This window comes from Megachile rotundata, chromosome 16 (genome assembly GCF_050947335.1).
Source record: "Megachile rotundata isolate GNS110a chromosome 16, iyMegRotu1, whole genome shotgun sequence".
Lineage (NCBI taxonomy): Eukaryota > Metazoa > Arthropoda > Insecta > Hymenoptera > Megachilidae > Megachile > Megachile rotundata.
Genome location: NC_134998.1, coordinates 13618940 through 13636284, shown reverse-complemented (window position 1 = coordinate 13636284; position 17345 = coordinate 13618940). Strand labels below are relative to the sequence as shown.

General features: G+C 40.0%; 5 protein-coding genes across 16 annotated transcripts in view; 3 read left to right on the top strand and 2 right to left on the bottom strand.

Annotated features, from left to right (window-relative positions):
- The first annotated feature begins 163 nt into the window (after positions 1–163).
- On the top strand, positions 164–3929 carry LOC100875895 (traB domain-containing protein). 6 transcript variants are annotated; one of them, XM_076541213.1, is made up of 8 exons: positions 164–376; positions 661–735; positions 1732–1969; positions 2466–2674; positions 2766–2880; positions 2948–3081; positions 3159–3565; positions 3643–3929. In XM_076541213.1, the coding sequence occupies exons 3-8, from the start codon at positions 1738–1740 to the stop codon at positions 3812–3814; spliced, it is 1269 nt and encodes a 422-aa protein (XP_076397328.1). In that variant the 5' UTR covers positions 164–376; positions 661–735; positions 1732–1737; the 3' UTR covers positions 3815–3929. The 6 variants fall into 6 exon arrangements, with proteins under 6 accessions (XP_076397328.1, XP_076397329.1, XP_012135956.1 ...); XM_076541214.1 differs by lacking the exons at positions 164–376; positions 661–735 and adding an exon at positions 1052–1269 and having other exon boundaries at positions 2469–2674; XM_012280566.2 differs by lacking the exons at positions 164–376; positions 661–735 and adding an exon at positions 1053–1269.
- Positions 3930–3983: 54 nt separating this feature from the next.
- On the top strand, positions 3984–5445 carry LOC100875961 (histone-lysine N-methyltransferase SETMAR). Its single transcript, XM_003701125.3, has one exon. It carries the CDS (start codon positions 3984–3986, stop codon positions 4734–4736), a length of 753 nt encoding a protein of 250 aa, XP_003701173.1. The 3' UTR covers positions 4737–5445.
- On the bottom strand, positions 5160–7273 carry Cchl (Cytochrome c heme lyase). 3 transcript variants are annotated; one of them, XR_001095220.2, is made up of 5 exons: positions 7038–7273; positions 6590–6828; positions 6158–6513; positions 5783–6080; positions 5160–5683 (listed from the first exon to the last, which is right to left on the bottom strand). XR_001095220.2 is itself a non-coding variant. In XM_012280571.2 (4 exons), the coding sequence occupies exons 2-4, from the start codon at positions 6806–6808 to the stop codon at positions 5840–5842; spliced, it is 816 nt and encodes a 271-aa protein (XP_012135961.2). In that variant the 5' UTR covers positions 6809–6828; positions 7038–7273; the 3' UTR covers positions 5160–5839. The 3 variants fall into 3 exon arrangements, 2 of the variants coding, with proteins under 2 accessions (XP_012135961.2, XP_012135963.2); XM_012280571.2 differs by having other exon boundaries at positions 5160–6080; XM_012280573.2 differs by having other exon boundaries at positions 5160–6080; positions 6590–6774.
- Positions 7274–7868: 595 nt separating this feature from the next.
- LOC100875735 (uncharacterized) lies at positions 7869–11195 on the bottom strand. The gene is made up of 4 exons (XM_003701123.3): positions 11064–11195; positions 10471–10657; positions 8962–10359; positions 7869–8796 (listed from the first exon to the last, which is right to left on the bottom strand). The coding sequence occupies exons 1-4, from the start codon at positions 11098–11100 to the stop codon at positions 8508–8510; spliced, it is 1911 nt and encodes a 636-aa protein (XP_003701171.2). The 5' UTR covers positions 11101–11195; the 3' UTR covers positions 7869–8507.
- The window catches only part of LOC143266018 (uncharacterized), an 80331-nt gene continuing 74094 nt past the window's right edge, over positions 11109–17345 (top strand). Inside the window, exon 1 of one of the 5 annotated variants that reach the window (XM_076541219.1) lies at positions 11109–11289. In XM_076541219.1, coding sequence (XP_076397334.1) covers positions 11109–11289 — 181 coding nt within the window. Of the gene's footprint in view, positions 11290–13820; positions 13990–16788; positions 17213–17345 lie in introns of those variants that run through there. The other 4 variants (XM_076541220.1, XM_076541216.1, XM_076541215.1 and 1 more) reach the window with 4 other exon arrangements.

Genomic DNA, 17345 nt, shown 5'->3' with positions numbered 1-17345 from the left:
TGAAGTTGTGTTTCTTTATTTAACCGACGTAACATTTTTATTGCCAAAATTGATACTTTAAATTTCGTCCGAGTATTTTATCTTCGTTCAAATTTCGCGCTACGTGATTGTGTAGACCCCGTAGCTTGGGGTGGCGTCACTGTTCCTCAGTAAGGTAACGCGCGCGATCGGTATTTGACACGGACAATTCCAAAGAAGAAAATTTCATAATTTTTTGTACAAATTTTGTAAAATAATGCTTCATTATCACAATTCTGTTTGTAATTTATTTCGGTAAATGTGTGTGAATGTGGATAACTGTAATTCTTAGTGAAAAGTGTAAAAAGTGCAATGTGAAGACAACGACAGCATGTACGCAGCAATAAGAATAGCTACAGTAAGTATTGTCTCTGTTTTATAGTCAATACATTAAATTATATAAAAACTCTGAAGTTGTATTGCACTGTAGATAGAAAAATTGCGATCGTAATAACAGTAGAAGTAATTCGTAATTGTCACTGCTTACAAATTTTTTGATTTGAACTTGTTGAAATCCGGAAAGAGATGGTGCCCTCTGTTAATCTTGTGTTTCTTCTGCTCATATCCCATAGTTTAAATTCTAACATTTTATAATCATTCTATTTGAATTATAAATTAATTGTCATATTATTTATGTTATAGTACTTTATGAGAGGAAAATGGAACTACAATCTGCTTCACCCCTACATCTGAACCGACCGAACCTTCAACAGATTGGTAAGTGATATTTTATTTTGTTGAAATAAATTTATATAAATTTAAATAGTAATATAAAAAATTATGTGTAATTTTAAAAATAATAATTGAAGTACAATTTACTTTATTGATAAAATAATTCTGAGCCAAGAATAATTCGTAACTAATAATTCAAGCAAAAAAAAAAAAATTGGAAACTGTTTTCAATTTTTATGTTCGAAATTTAATATATCGTATCTTAAAATGAAGTTAATGCAATTAATAAATACAATACAATTATTTCTCGTTCGGGTGCATTTAATTACAAATTGATAACAATCGATAGTCGGTACATTTATGTGGCGAGTAAATGGTACAGATGGTGTGTTCAGGTTCAGGTGTGCTGCTGTCTGTGACTATATGTATAAGTAGTTGACGAATAAGAAAAAATTAAAGTTATGTAGGCGAAATTGGATTTCCTTTTTATGCATTTATTAAATTTATTGCTGTCATAAGTGGAAGACGATCGATTGTTTTTCATATATTTTTGTTGTGAATAGTTTTTGTATAACACAGGTAATAATGAGAGGATACAAGTGTCGTTGTCAGTAATTTTCTTCTACATTTGTTATTTATGAGCTGGGAAATGTTATATCATGATTGTTGTCCTTAGATGAAACTTTCTAATATATCTGAACAAATATTGGTTTAATTAAGTTGTTAAAATAATGCAATTATCGAGACCATATTGTTACTTTGTAAGGTTAGGGGAACATTGCGTCATTTATTTATTAAAAAATAAGTGCAGATGTTTGTAAAATTCTTAATATCGAAGAAAATATTTGTTGTTCTTTAATAATGGAAGTTCTTATGTTTATGCACTAAACATATTTTATTAATAGTTTAGAGAAAATAAATCATCTATCTTAAAAAAATTTTGACACGATAAAACAGAGTCTGAAACTTCTCATATGTTGCAATAATTACCAAAATTAGTATGAATAAGAATTTAATGCGAAGCGTGTTTTTAATTGTTAGGTTAAAATGACATCGAAGGATACAAATTCTGCTGAAATTATAAATGCTGAAAGTAATAAACATTACTGTGTAATTCATAAAAAAGATGTTAACGATACAAAGTATTCAGAAGCACAAAAACAGAGTGAAAAGTTAATTTTTAACGAGTTGCAAATAGATGTAGACCAGATGTGTAATTTAAAAAGTGAATGTCATAATAAGACATCTGCAATGGAAAAACAGGAAGAACAATCTACAGGTGATAACATGAAATTGAAAAGTTTTTGAATATGAATTATTATTATAGTATATATGAAAAATTATATTATACTGTAATATAGTGGATTTTTATTTTTGATTGGAAAAATGTTAGGTGTAGTTAGAAATTTGGGCTATAGTTGAAAGGAGCATTGAAACAATTAATGTTTTAAGGCTTCTATAGAGGAACATAGAAAGAGTCAGAGTATTTTGTGTCTCTTACTATCTCTCTAATATGATAATAAAATCAATGTAAAGCCATTGACTGAATTATAGGGTAAGCTTAATACAGTAGTATTTTGATGCTTTTAAAATGTCAGTACAACACAGAAATAGAAGAAAAGTTTATAAAAATCAAGGTATATTACTGTCATTTATAGAGTAACTTTAATATTTATTCAGAGAAGTTTTTGTTTTTGCAGATATATTAAGATAGATATTCATAAATATGTTTAGCACTAGGTTATACATTTAAATGAAAATTTTTCCTACTTTAGAAGTTGTTGGCTATCAATTGAAATTTGATAATCATGATCAGGCCAATAAAAATAGTGAAAACGATATACAGAATCAAAATGAATATGACGAAACTATAGATGAAAGGCTACCAGAAACTGTAACATTGCTTACTACGCCGAATGGAGGAAAATTATATTTAGTAGGGACAGCACATTTTAGTGTTCAAAGTCAAAACGACGTGGCAATGGTAAATAAAATATTTCATTAATTTTTTCCCTAAGTTAACTATTGGGAAGTTTTACTTTTAAGAAATGAACACTATCTTTTTTAAATTAAAGATAATTCGGGCTGTACAGCCTCATATAGTGGCAGTTGAATTATGTAAAGCCAGAATCGATTTTTTAAATATTGCCGAGGAGGTTTTATATCGTAATGCCACGGATTTAAGTTTAAGTAAGTGTGTTCGATTAGGTATTTAAAAATATCTACTGACATGGAATTCACATGTTTTGTTTCATAGAAAGTTTAACTGACATGTTGAAGGAATATGGACTTTATGGTTTTCTACATTTCATATTACACCGAATGGTAACCCATGTTGTAAAAGAACTTGGAATGCCACCCGGTGGTGAATTTCGTACCGCATTTGAAGAGGTAAACTAAGCTACATAGATTAATTAGCATTTAAATAGTAATTTGTGACAATTACATGTTACACGGTATTTCCTTAGGCAAAAAAGGTACCAAATTGTATTATTCAGTTGGCTGATAGGTCAATTAGTATAACAGTTCAGCGTGCTGTAAGAGCATTATCTTGGTGGGAAATTATAAAACTTTTGTGGCTAGTAAGGCATTTAGATACGCATATCAACGAGCAAGACGTAGAACGTTATAAACGAAAGCATGTAATAGAAGAGATGATTACTACTATGAAAGAGGAATATCCAGCAATAGAACGGACGTTCGTTAAAGAGAGAGACGTGTATCTAACATATCATTTACAAGCAGCTACTATGGTCAAACATTCCCCGGGATTAAAACCACCAAGGATCGTAGGAGTCGTTGGAATAGGGCACGTTAATGGAATAGTAGAGAATTGGGGAAAAGTGCGATCTTCCGACATATGGCCTATCATGCGGTATTTACAGTTAATATAAGTTTATCACGAACGAAAGTTTACGGATACCAAAGTATTTTCCATTTTTTTTTTTTTAGAGTGCCTCCTCAATCGTTATCAAGCAGAATATTGAAATTTACTTTTAAAGCTTCCTTACTTGGCGTCGCAGTTTACGTGGGGTATAAAATTATCCCGTTACCGTACGGTAGTGCGCTACAATCTATCAGATCGTCGATTGAGGGATTGTTTCAGGTCAGTGACAGAACGTAGAATAGCTGTAATTTTATTTCTAGAACTTTTTACTAATAATAACGAAAGTTTTTTCGAGAAAAAAAAGGAGAAAACAATAAAATTTGTTCCTTTATTGTTGATTGCTTTCCTTGAAAGATTCTGTCGAATTTCTTTTTGAATTTTTCGTCGATATAAAGTTGCGGTAAGCATGGAAGCAAGTGCTTGTCCCGACGAGTACGAGCATACGATACCTGGTGTCATGTATATAGTAAATAATATACCAGGTTCTGGAATAGATATAGAAGATTTCGAATCCGTGTACTCGGTAGGTTGTTCGTGTACGAGCCACTGTACCGATTGTTCTTGTACACGTGGCTCTCCTAATTATATCAACGGTGTATTAGCGGAAAAACTATCAGGGCCAATAGTCGAATGCAACTGTTACTGCAGTTGCAAAAAAGATTGCGGTAACCGAGTAGTACAGAATGGTCCATTGAATAGCTTAAAAGTATCGAAAATCGGTGAGAAAGGTTTTGGTCTTTTCACCAGCAAGTTGATCAGGAAAGGTCAATTTATTTGTGAATATGCCGGTGAAGTGATAGGTATCGAAGAAGCTCGACACAGAGTCGAAGCGAATAAAAATAGTATGAATTATGTTCTCGTGGTCTCTGAGCATATCGGAGATCAGACTATCGTAACATGCATAGATCCTAAGTATTTCGGAAACATTGGACGTTACGCTAATCACAGTTGCGAACCGAATGCTAATCTCGTACCTATAAGAGTAGAAGGAACGACACCTCGGTTATGTTTATTCGCGTCTAGAGATATACAAGTTGGCGAGGAAATAACTTTTAGCTATGCTGACGGAATTGCCGATTCCGCCCGTACTTTTAGTAAAACGCGCTGCCTTTGCGGTTCCAGCAACTGTGTTGGCTACCTGCCTCACAACACTATTTAAAAATATTAAGATTCGGTACGTTTCGTGTTCCATTAAGTTAAGCACGTTCAATGGAGTAACTGGGTAAAGATCGGGGTGAGCTTGCCCTCTTAAAAATGTTAATTAAAAATTCTCGAATGAGGACATTTCTGAAAGTCATCTGGTCACACGTTTGGACGAGACGTTGACAATATCTGTAAAGCTTACCCCAAACGAAAGACCTAGCTACACCAATGAGTACATTACAAAGTGTTCCTGAAATTCTGATCAATTGACCCAGAACTTATTTACCTTTGAAATAATTTGTAAACGCGAATATTGTACTTGTTTAAGAAGGGTGGTACTCGAAGTAAACGAATTGTTAGGTCGTAGAGAAATACGAATCTTCTGTACTATTGTAATGAATGCAGGGTAAAATTATCGAAATCGGAAAAATATATCAAATACTCTGTAACCGATGTAATTCCATAATAACACAATATTATTATCGAAATCTCGATTTAATACCTAACGTTATATACATATTAAACATTTTTGTAACAGTCGACAATGCGTTAATTACATACTGTATAATAATGCAATATATACATATTTATACGGGATATACGTATTCGGCCATAACTTAACAGATAATTATTAAACGTAGAATATTGTATCATGTATTTACTGTCATTTAAGATGTTCAAACTTTTAAATAGCGATTGGAAAATATATTTGTTTTTAACATAAATTATTTTGGAAATTTTTTATGTTTCGACCTTTGAATTTCAGGCAGTATTCTCGCGTTTCAACGTATCGTTGTTACGCGAGAAGCGAGCTTTGGTTCGTTATAATTTCTTTGTACTTTCAGAACACAGTTTCGTTCGACGTACACAGCGTTTTTAAAGAAATTTTAAACGAATGAACGGATTTTAGCGCTGTCGATAAAGCGATAAATGATAGATAAGAAACGAGTTTTTAAATTATACCTGTAAAAAGAAAAGAAAATTTTCAAAATTTTTCGTTTATTCACATCCTCGTTTGTTTAATAAGCGACTTTGATTCTATAATTAGAACGCGCAACTTACAAAACGAGCATGTGATTGCGAAACTCGGTTCTATTTAATCTTTTCTAATCTTCTTTTTCATTGGGCTTTCGACGCACACTCTGATTCCTGTGACTCGTTACAGTATTTCCAACGCATCCATGCCACCCGCATGCGATCCCAAATATTTTCTAAAGAATCCATAGCTGGTCTAACATCTAATAAAGCGAACGTATACTTTTCGTCCACTTGTCCACCGTCGTAATAATCTATTATATATCGCACATTTTTACCGCATCTGTCTACGATCCAATCATGTCGATCGAATGGCAATTCGTATCTAAAATCATACAGATTACACAGGTTATTTATCAGGAATGAAATTTTTGGCTAGTTTAAAATAAAACTACAATTCACCCCATCCAATATCGAATCCGTGCACGCGGCGAATATTTCGTGGCTTTACCACCGAAGCTACGCAGTTTCGGACTATCGCATTCCCTTGCATGGAGCGCTTCCCATTTCAGAACTTCTTTCCAAGCTTGTTCGTTGTTGGCATTGTGAATTTTTATTATATCATCCATGTCTTTAGGAGATATATCGTCATTTTTCCAACGCCATCCTTTTCTAAGCATGGCATTCCAAAACATTTGCTGAGACGGATATACCCAAAATTCACCTTCCTCCGTTGCTTTTGGTATGGAAGAAACTTGTCTCTCAGTAGGTAATGGGAACGGTTGATCTGGTGCAGGTTGTTGATTAGCTGCTGGCATCTGTGGTAATAGGATTAAGTTTCAAATACCTATTCTGTTACACGATTACTTAAAGCAGAGAAAGATTGTAATATACCATGTTAAGGGGATTAATTTCATCTTTGGACATGTCATTGACTGGACATTCGCTAGCGGATTTAGTAGGTTCTTTTGCCGACGACTTATGCATAGGACATTCCGGAGGAGGCTCTCCTTCAGGTTTGTGTTTTTCATGATGCTGAACTTTTTGAATTTGCGGTTGCTTCGGTATAATTTCATCGGCTGCCGACACAGCAAAATTCATAACATTACCCATTTTTCTTCTCCTTAAAGTTTCTGCAATACACGTTTATTTAAAATTTCTTTCACTTTTCATTAAATAACATCGAAGAGATAACCTATAAATGGGTTATGCAATAACCTAAATTTGACATAATGTTACCGTTTCAATGTCATTAACAAACATACGACTGCTACGAATGCTAAAAATATATTTTTATATAATATAAAACACGATGCTTCGGTAAAAACAAGTATATACTCACATGTAATTAAAGTATTTATAAGTTTGTATAATCCTATTTGAACGAGCCTAATTCTTTGTCACTATGATATTAACGTTTTAAAGAAACATTTTTATTTATCGTAATAAATATTCATATATTATTTAAGAAATAAAGGAAATTATATATCGCGAAGAATTGGAACATCTCAATTCCGAACTCTTCGAGTCGCTTCGCGAGAAATCGCGCAGCTTTAAAAGTATTGCCACGGACAACGAGGTATAGAATAGATTCATCGTCGCGCGGAACTTTGTATTCCACGTACTGAGATACCGATTGTGCAAAACGGAGGATTTATTATGCCCTCTACGATTTAGGGCGGTAAATTTACATCGTGCATAATATAGTGTCGATTGTTAGGCGAGTAGATAAAGTTTTTATTCGCGAATAAATATTAACTAATTAATATTACAAACGAGTTCCACTGAGCGCGCAACCTCCGTAATCGGTGATTGTGGATCGCAAGTCTGTAACTCGTACCGGTAACTCGAAGCGTCTAGTATTCTTGACTTTATTTGTAGAGAGAGTATTAGTAGAATCGCTAATCTTGATCGCGTCAAAGTCAAAGTCAACAGACCACGGACTAACGAAGCGACGCGGCACAGCGTTTACGCTTCGCTGATAACGTTGTCGGCAATCGTTCTATTGGAAATTTCACTAAAATTCACATAAAATTTCGTTTTCCGTTAAATTCGTGTAAAGTTGGGAAGATACGGTAAATAAACGCTACATTTCATGAAAATTTATTACTTTATTGCACTTTATGGCAATTACATTAAGCAGATTTAAAAGGAACGAAATAAAAAGATGGTAAACGTTACTACCGAATACTTTATTTACATGTATATGAAACAATAATTTGTAAGAGCGAAGCGTAAAAATACTTTTTCAAGTTGCCATGCGAAATATGTCGCATTCAAATATTATCCATTATCGAACAATAAGAGTGGTCACTAAACTTTCCAAATAATTTACGAGTAGTTTGAAATAAATTTTTCTTATCTTTCGACGGTAAAGTAGTAGCGAATTTCTTATGAACAAATCATTCATCGAAAGCAGTTTTCTTTTTAATAAGGCATTATAGTGCCATCTTTATTATAAAATTTGTCTAATGCTAATACTTTAACGATACACGCAACATTAACTTATGCAAACACAGTTCTTTATCCTACAATACTGTAAAGGAAGAAGAGATAGATCAGAGAGATATATGTAGATCCATTGAAATATTCGTTAGGTTAAATTCATAAAAAAATAGGATCTCTGTGTGTCTATTGTTTAGAACAAAATCGATTTTCAATGTTTCCCTCTCTTTTTCTCTGTATTATCGAAAACCGATTTTGACGATACACTGGCCACAATAATCCATCATCGATTCCCAAAGTTTTTTAAAACTAACGACGATCCGCGTGGCAAGGATGGATTCTCCTAATTAATCGATTTTCCTCGCGATCAATTCCTCGCGATTTTCGTCGATTCCTTGTTCCCGGTTACGTGTTCCAAGTCCAAACTATCGTACTCGAGACCAGCGGTATTGTCGTAGTAGGCGTAATCGTAATCGTTCTTCTTGCCAGATTTTGGTCGAGGCGTCGTGGTGTTGGGTAGTCTGGACGTCGACGAGAAGGGTCTAGCTGACCCGCTGACGTACGTGCTCGCTCGAGGAGTCGTTCGCGGTTGCGCTGGTTTTTGCGTGTTCGAATCGTAGCTGTTCGGGTTGTAAGTGGTCACGGTGGAAACTCTCCTGTGCAAAGAATTTCAAATAAAATTAATTAGTATCGTTTCGAAAAGTACAGGCGATTCTCGTTACATCTAATAATTGTTTCGCGTCACTAAGAAAGTCCATTCGAAGATGGTAATAGAACGAGAGTCGACTGTACACGTAAAAGCTCGCGCGGCGATGGGTTACCTTGGCACTGGAGTGGTGGATCGCGGTGTTTCGGCCAAGTGATTGATACTCGCAGGGCTGAATCCGATTCCGATGGATGATCTCGCGAACTCGTAATTGCTCGTGCTGCTTTCGGTGTAATATTTCCCGTTGTTATCGTAATTGTACTGCGTTGCCTTTTTCGGAGTTTTCGTGCTGTCGTAATATTGAGACGAACTCTTAATCGACTGGCTAGATTTCTCGTAGTATTGCCCGTTCTCCGTATTCCTGGTTACGGTTTGAGCTTGACTGTTATCGATATATTTCTTGGTTGCTGGACTGTAGGTTGTCGGCGCGTAACTGCTGCTCGCGAAACTTGGGAAATATTTAGTGGTCTGAGCAACCTCTTGCCTGGTTGATGTAGCTGGTCTATATTGTCCGTTATTGTTATTGTTGCTGTAAGTATTATCGTAAACGGGTGCAGCGGTGGTAGATTGGTAAGGTACGTTATTGCCGTTTCCGCGTTGAATATTATTGTAATTTCGCTGATAATTCGTGTAATCGTTTACTTGGAAATTGGTGCTGGGTTGCAAAGTGGTCGATGGTACGAACTGGCCAGCGTTGTTGTAACTCTGATAATTCTTGTTGTAATTGTTCGGTTTCGCCGTCGTGCTCTGAGTGTAGGTACCGGTATTTTGTTGATTGTAATTGGAGTTGTAAGCGTTGTAAATAGTCGTCTTGGACGTCGTGCTAGGGGACTGGAAATTGTAATTGTTCTGATAGTTGGTGGACGGTTTATAAGTGGAGGACGGTGAATTGTATCCTTGAACGTTTTGATTTCTGTTATAATCTTGAGGCTTGGTGCTGGTCGAGGAGGCGAAACCGTTACCTCGTTGATTGTAATTATTCCCACTGTAAAAACCCGTGTAGGTGTTCTGATTGCCGACGACGGCAGGCGCAGGTGTGCTCGATGAAACGTAATTGTTGCCGTTGCCGTTGCCGTTGTCGTTGAACTGTTGCTTTCTGCTAACCTTCCTGACTCCCGTCTTCTTCTTCGTTTCTTGATTAACCTCGTCCTTGTAGGATTTGTCGTTCTCGTAATCGTCGTCCTTGCCGTTTCGGTTGTTGTAATAATTGCCCGTGTTGCTGCCGCGTAGATCTCTGTTGCCGTTCGAGTTGTAATTGTTGGAGGATATTCTATTGAGATTGTTGGCGGACGAGCGGACAGGGTCGCTGGTCTCGCTACGTTGAAGATGATCCTGAGGTTCCGCGTCGCTACGAATACTGTCGTAATGAAGCGATTCTAGGCCAGATCCGATTCGGTAGAGGTCGAAATTGTCACTCGCGTAATAGAGAGTGGCGGCTTCGCAGTCTACGTCGTACCAATCGGCGCACGTTTGACTCTCTTGATCGAAAGCCGTGTCGTTAGGACATAAGAACCTTGAAAAACAGAGAAATACACCTTTCCATTATCTTCGGACGAGATTCGGGAAATATTTGAACGCGTAATTTGGGAAAATGGAATGACGAGACTCTGAAGGTATAGTTTACTTGTAATCCTGAACAGTGCCAGAGACCGACACGCAAACGTGGAACACTTGGCAGTCGGTCTCAGGGTCCGCGTAATAGCTTCCTACGATCTTGTTGCGACAAGTGAAGGAAGTTTCCGGCATGTACTGTTGGGAGTATCTGGGCGGTGGTCGTTGAAGAGCCAACGCACAGGTCCAGAAAACAGCCACTGTAACAAAGTTAACGTATTCGAAGTTGAGATAGTTGGTTTCACCACGGATTCGATTGTCCGTAAAAGATTTATATACGCGGTATCTTAGATCGATGCGCAACAAAGTGCAATGAAAGAATACGTTTCTAAAGAAAAATCACTTTCGTTGGCTCGAGAAAACGCGTTTCGAAAGTATCGACTTCGAACACGAACGCATTTATGGATTTTCACGGTCCGTCACGGTCTCCGAGGACGAGAGCCATAGTCTTTTTACCATCTCGAAGAAAAAACGCCACGCAAATATTATAGCGAACTCGCGATTTCGCTCGAGAACACGCGATAGCGACAGCGAATCGGCGGATGGTTTTCCCTTTCGAAAACTCGCGAAGCTTATCTACGATTCCTCCGTAGAGGAAAAACGTACCCCATGCAAGGAACAAGAGACGTCGTAGGTGTTCCATAGTGTTCAATGAACGATAATCGTGTACGGTCGCGTTCGTTAGGAAAAAAGATGACGAGATATCCCGCGTTACCTTCGCGAGAGGATCGTTCGAGGCGACTGCGACTTCGAGGAGAACGCTTCGACCGAGAAGAGGATACCCAGCGGGGAAACGCTTTCTGGGAGGATGGCTCTGGGCCTCGGGAACAAGGTAGGGGTTCCTTCCAAGAAAAGGTACGCGCGTGTGTACGTGTCCGATGGAGCTAGAGGACGTAACCCGCTTCGTTACGTCACTCTCCGCTCGATCACCGGACAGATGCTATTCCGCTCTTCTTTGATCATCCTCGCGAATATTCGCGACCCTCTTCGCTCGATTGCGACCTACGCTTCTTTCGGACAAGGGTCAGAACCTTTCAAGGTTGACCTTCGAAATCCCCCGATTAAACGCGTAAGCTTGAAAAATGTTGCCTTTTGTTAAAAGTTTCGTTGTTACGGCTTCTCATTCGAGTTCATCATCCATGGGGGTCAACGAGTTAAGCGTATTCCTGTTCTCGCACTCGGTAATATTCTAAACACGTTTCGAGTAGAACGATCATCGATCATTGGACGTAACACTATCGACGGAGTTAACGTTCCTACTCACACCGAAAGAACGCGACTCGTAGGTGCAAATATCGTGCCATCTACGAACGAGTCGAAGACAACTTTCGCCCTCCAAGGCTGAGAAGATTCCTCGTTGCGAGCTCATCGCGCGTAATAGAGGCGAACGGTCATTGAAAAACGTCGTGCCACTCGACGCGATTAAGCCCTCGGCGAGGAAATCGTAAATCGAAATGTAGTTGTCGAGTAATTTCGTTTTACGTAACGCGCTAATCTCGTTTCCAACCTTCCGAGTTCGAAGGGGGTATATCGGGACGTACGTGCCGAAAACTTTTTCCTGCCTTCTTTCGCGGTGTTACGCAAAGTAAACATCGTGCAGCAGGATACGAGACGGTTTCGATTGCGAAATTTCGATTGTCGAGGTACGACCTCGATCTTCGCGGAACACCAAACCCACGTGACTGCCTTGCGTTTCCTTTCTGTATTTTACCTTCGACGATACCGATCAATTCATTTACATCGACCAACGAAATATTTCCTCGAATCGAGTCTTCTTTACTCTCGCACGCCTTCTAGCCGATTTTAGACTCGCAAGTTTTTTTACAAACTTGACGGATGTGTACATATAGAGTGGCTGGAACATTAATTTCCCAGCAGTTTCTAGTATGAATTCTGCATTCTGTACAGTCAAATCCAGTGGAATGTAACGGAGCACTCCTTGGATGCACCTTTTGAGCTGCAGAGATCCCCGATCACCGTAGCAAAGGGCACGAAGACGACAAAGGTCGTTCAGCGTGTCGCTGAAACGTGATTCGAGCACCGACCTAGTCTAATCGTACGGTCGAACGATTCTTCGCCATACACTCTCGCGAAAAAACACGTTTTTCACATCGTCGACGTCGCTAAAACCGATGCGAAGGAATTAGATGATACGTATAACGGTGCCATCCACCGAGGTTTGCTCCGAGTTCCACGGTAATTTCGATTTCGCAATTGGCCAATACGGTTGCCTCCGTTGCTCGGTTAATTCTTATTTAAAAGTACATGTAACGAGACTCGGTTGCGAATCGCTTTAGGGCATCCAATCGCGATTCCACCGTGTCCAGGCAATCGAAGCTGCGTTGCTAAACAAGTACTTCCAATTAAGCATTTTAATTCTGTCTCGCGGTGATTAATCGAACTTGATATAAGTCTTGTTTTTACGCGTCGGTGGTGGTGAAAATACGCGGTAAGTTTGAAATTGATTTAAATAGAACTAGAATTTATCGCGACTAGAGTTCCGTGGTTCGTTAATTTAGCGGTCTTGTCAACGCGTACGCCTTCGCGATCGGTTATTTGCGTGAAAATCTCGAAGAGCATGTCATTCGCATGGCGACCATAATACCGGTAGAGAAAGCAAGGAAGGTCGAAGGTGCGGTCAAACCATTTTTCCAAGATGGGATCTTGTTTCGTAGCCTCGATGAGAAGACGGTAACCGTAGCAGCTTCGATAATCAATTATTCGAACGTTAATTGACGAGGGTAGGGTCGAGTGAAGGGCAATTAGCGAGCATCTTGTGGAAGATGTCAACGAAACGATATTGGATCACGGGGCTCCTCCATCGATCGAATAACACTTAAAACTCAAGAAACGGTGGTAAAAGTCGATGGAGTAAAGTAAGCGCGTAGTTGGGCCGTTGTAGGGAACAATGCGATGAAAATTTGCATAACGATTTAAAACTCGGCATTCCGAGAGATTGTTGGCCGTTTCTCGAACGAGCCACATCCGCGGAATGTTTCTTCTTACTCTCGAGCGGATACAAAAAGGTGTTAAGCGTATGCGGGAACACTCGACTTCCGTCAGATACATCCGTGCATAGGCCGATGCGTATGTACCTCGAGATTCGATCCACCGATCGACGAATAAGTTGAAGGAATCCACGTACGCGGCTGATTCCTCGCGCGAGAACATCGTTTTCTCCTAGACATTAGAAGAGTTTGCTTGTATCGCCACTTTCGCGCGCGTTACCGATGTTCCCTGTCATCGTAGGACGCGTACAGTATCCGCCGAAAGTACCGCGATGTAAACGCTCCCTTTGCCCTGTTACCCTTCGTTCCTACGATTTCTCGAATAGCGCTAGTGAAAGCGTTCGCCGCACGTTCGTATGCACGTTCGGTTCGTGGAGTCTTCCTCACGAATTCGCGATTTATTGCTTCGTGAATCCGCAGGGAAAGCAATAGGAACTGGAGCGGTATCGACATCGTTTTGGCTATCGATATTTGACGCGAACACGTCGATTGGTTCTCGGTTAGGAAATTTAGCTGTCTGTAAAGTAAGCATCTTCGATTTATCTTCTTCTTTCGCAGAAAACGTAGGTGCATTTGGAATTACGTAATTACGAGATTCCAAAGATTTCCATCGAGCGACTGTTGCGTTCGAAAGCTTTTAATTTCCCGTAAAGGTCGTTAATGCGCGAAGAGAAAGCGCGATAAATTCGTACTTCCAACAATACAATTTTATAATGTTTACGTAAGCGAAGTTATTCGTAATCGAATAAGCAACGACAGAGTTTATATTTATAGGATAAAAATGTACGGGAAAGTGGTAATACATCGTTGACCCGTGACCCTTCGCTGCGCCGAGCAAGTGCGTCTATGTGGCCATTCCACGCACTAGAGGAAACTCGTGGCATTTGTTGAACGTTTTTTCTCTCTCGTTGCGGCATATTCCCTCACCGTCATTGAGAAATTTCACCGAACGTCGTCATTGATTGTTTCCCGGTGTGTGCGCGGTGCAACAACCAACGATAATTTTATTCGCGCGACAAAGGAACTTTTTTTTTTTTTATACGGATCGAACGTCGAGAAAGCGAAAGCCTTTAATTTTGCTCCTAAGCGAGCGAAGAGAATGAAATTGTAATATATGTATTCGTATCGCTTTCTAATTATAACGTCTAGTTTCTATTTCGACGATTTTCTTCTTTTCTTGTTTTCTCGAGGAACTCGTGATTTTGGAGAATTTCGGTCGCAGGTAAACAGCAGTGTTTTTAAAGACGATGCTCCTTTCTCGAGCGTTTAGCTTTTATATCCCGAAAGGTTGTTCTCTCTTTGAATATTCTCCTCGCGTGCAGTAGCTCGAGCGCATTATCTTCCACCTGCATCGTGGAGTCGATTACATTGTCGCAATTACGTTTCCCGCGAAAAAGAAGCAACGTTTTGTCGATTCTTTTATCAACCTTTTTTCCGCTCTTTCGTTCGTGTCCAATGACGTTTCTAGCGTGTCCTACGATCTTATCGTTTTTGGTCAGCGACGAAAACGAAGTCAGATCTCTTCGAAGACGACGTTGATAATTCGAGTCGAGTAACGCACTCGATCGACATAATATTTGTAAAGAAACGCGTAGAAGCGAACGAACAAGGAAGAATCGGGAGAATTTTCGGGATGATCGCCTAGTCGGAGGAGGACGTTGTAAAGAGGATGCCTCCTCGATTCCTCGCCAGACCGCTCGCCTTTTGCTTTCACTTTCTCACGTGACGGAGACGAGAGAAGACCCTCGACGATCCCCTTCCTCCTCCCTACCAGATCATACCGAACTCCTCGCGAGGAGGATCCTCTTCTTCCTTGGCCACGAGCGAGGATTTATCGAGACCGTTCGCCGCTTCGTTGGATCGCGTGCAAATCGAAGTATTACATGCTCGAACAAATATTTTCTTCGCGTCCGAACGAAACTCGATGAAACCGTTGGCACAGGTGTGAAAGTTAATTAGGGTAAATGCCTCCGGCGATCGGCAGACTCTCGATATATATTATTTGTCGACTAACGCTACTCGATCGGGGTCTGAATGAACGCGTTCGTAAACTTTATCCGAACGTGTTCGAGTTTGGAATAAAAAGCGAGATTAATCGGCGTAGCGAGCGTAAGGCTGTCTCGGCGAACCACTCGCTCGAGGTCTTAATTGCACGAGCGAGGAAGGCAAGCTCGTTATTGTGACACAGCGTGCACAAGGGAGTCGGTGCAATTCCGTGCGAAAAAGGGAATAATTATACGCTCATCGCGGCTCGGAGCTGACACGCGCCTGTCTCTTACGCAATCTGCTCGGCTACTTCCCTAACCACCGAATTTCTTCCGTTTCGTTCACGATGCGCGACGATTAATTCATTTTCTATAGAAGCGAAATCTTTCCCAGGGATCGTGGAATGCAAGGGCCCTTCTTCGAGTTCGCTTTTCCAACGGGAAATCTATGGGAAGTCGAACGTTCCTGATACGAGATACCGCTCTTTAAAACGTTGCTCCACTTTTTATCGAGCACACACGCGTAACAATCGCGTTTCAAACGTTTCCCAATATTGTTCGCCGCTGAAACAATCGATACTTCCCAGCGTCAGGCCTGATGAGCATTCCACCTGCGCGTTATCCCCTAGCCGAAGTATCTTAACGAATAAACTCTTCGATTTCCGAAACAACGAGCAGAGAAGTCTTGCAATTTTCAGGGAACTAGCGGTTAGGTGTTTTCAGGATCAGATTTATGAGCTGTCCGTTTTCGATAGATAAATTCGATTTGCGTTTCGCGCAATGGAGGAAGATATTAGCGATTTTTCGCAGTTTCCGATGCAACGGCGTCGATTTAACGACGAATGGACCATTACGAGGCAACAGTTGGCATAACTTTCACTCACGGTGTCGCTGTCCTCGTCGTTGAACCGTACACGTGCACGTGCACGCGTACGCGCGCGTATGAATCTTCGGAAAGCAAAGTTGCATAAACGCGTGCCGGAACGTGGAAGAGACTTCGTTATACAAGCAAGCCGGTTCCTCGTCTCTTCTCGTCGCCGATTTTCTACGCGACTCGCTTTCTGTCGGATTCCTTAAATTTCAAGAGGTGTCGTCCAATGTTACAGTCGCATGGCCTACTAGTTGACACTGTTCGAAAAACAGACGATCAACGAGCGTTTAGACGTTCATGTTCTAATATTGTCTTGTTCGGAGAAATTTAGCTTCGCGTATCGCTCCACTTTTCTCTTTTAAATTATTTATATTTATTGCGATCGCTTCGATTCTTTCAGACAAAGATCTCGAGCAATGAACTCCCGTAATTCGAGATCTTACAGGTTAGTGCTAATTCGATGTTTCTGGAGTTCGCCGGTGATGGGCATCGCGAAATTATTCGAATTTTTCTTTCTTTTCTTTGCAAGTAGAGTTTACAGCGAGTCTATTAATACTTCGAAACGTCGAGTATCATGGACGTTCGATCGCGTAAAGCCGATCGATCAACGTGGACAGTTTTACATTGGCAGTCAGCGATTACCCTTCGAGCTTGAGCAATCGTCTTCGTTGTCCTTTGCGTTTCCAACATTTCTCGAACGTGCTCGACAGAATCGATCGCGAATTAAAGGATCATTTCCACCTGGATGTTGTTCGCGCCTCCTCGTCGTTGCGACTTGTTACGTAAATGTGGGTTACGCGTTACCAACCGGTTATTCGGGGCGAAATTGTGCGAGAATCGACGACGAAGAAGAAGAAAAAGAAGGGAAGGGAAAGGAAGGGAAGGGGTCTGGTAACGTATGCGCAACTCTCGTGAGAGATTTTCAGAGAGAGGACCACGAACGAGCGAGAGGCTCTTCGTTGCTAATTAGTCGCCAGTCTAACGGACTAACAATGCCAGGAAAATAGAATTTATACGGGATCGT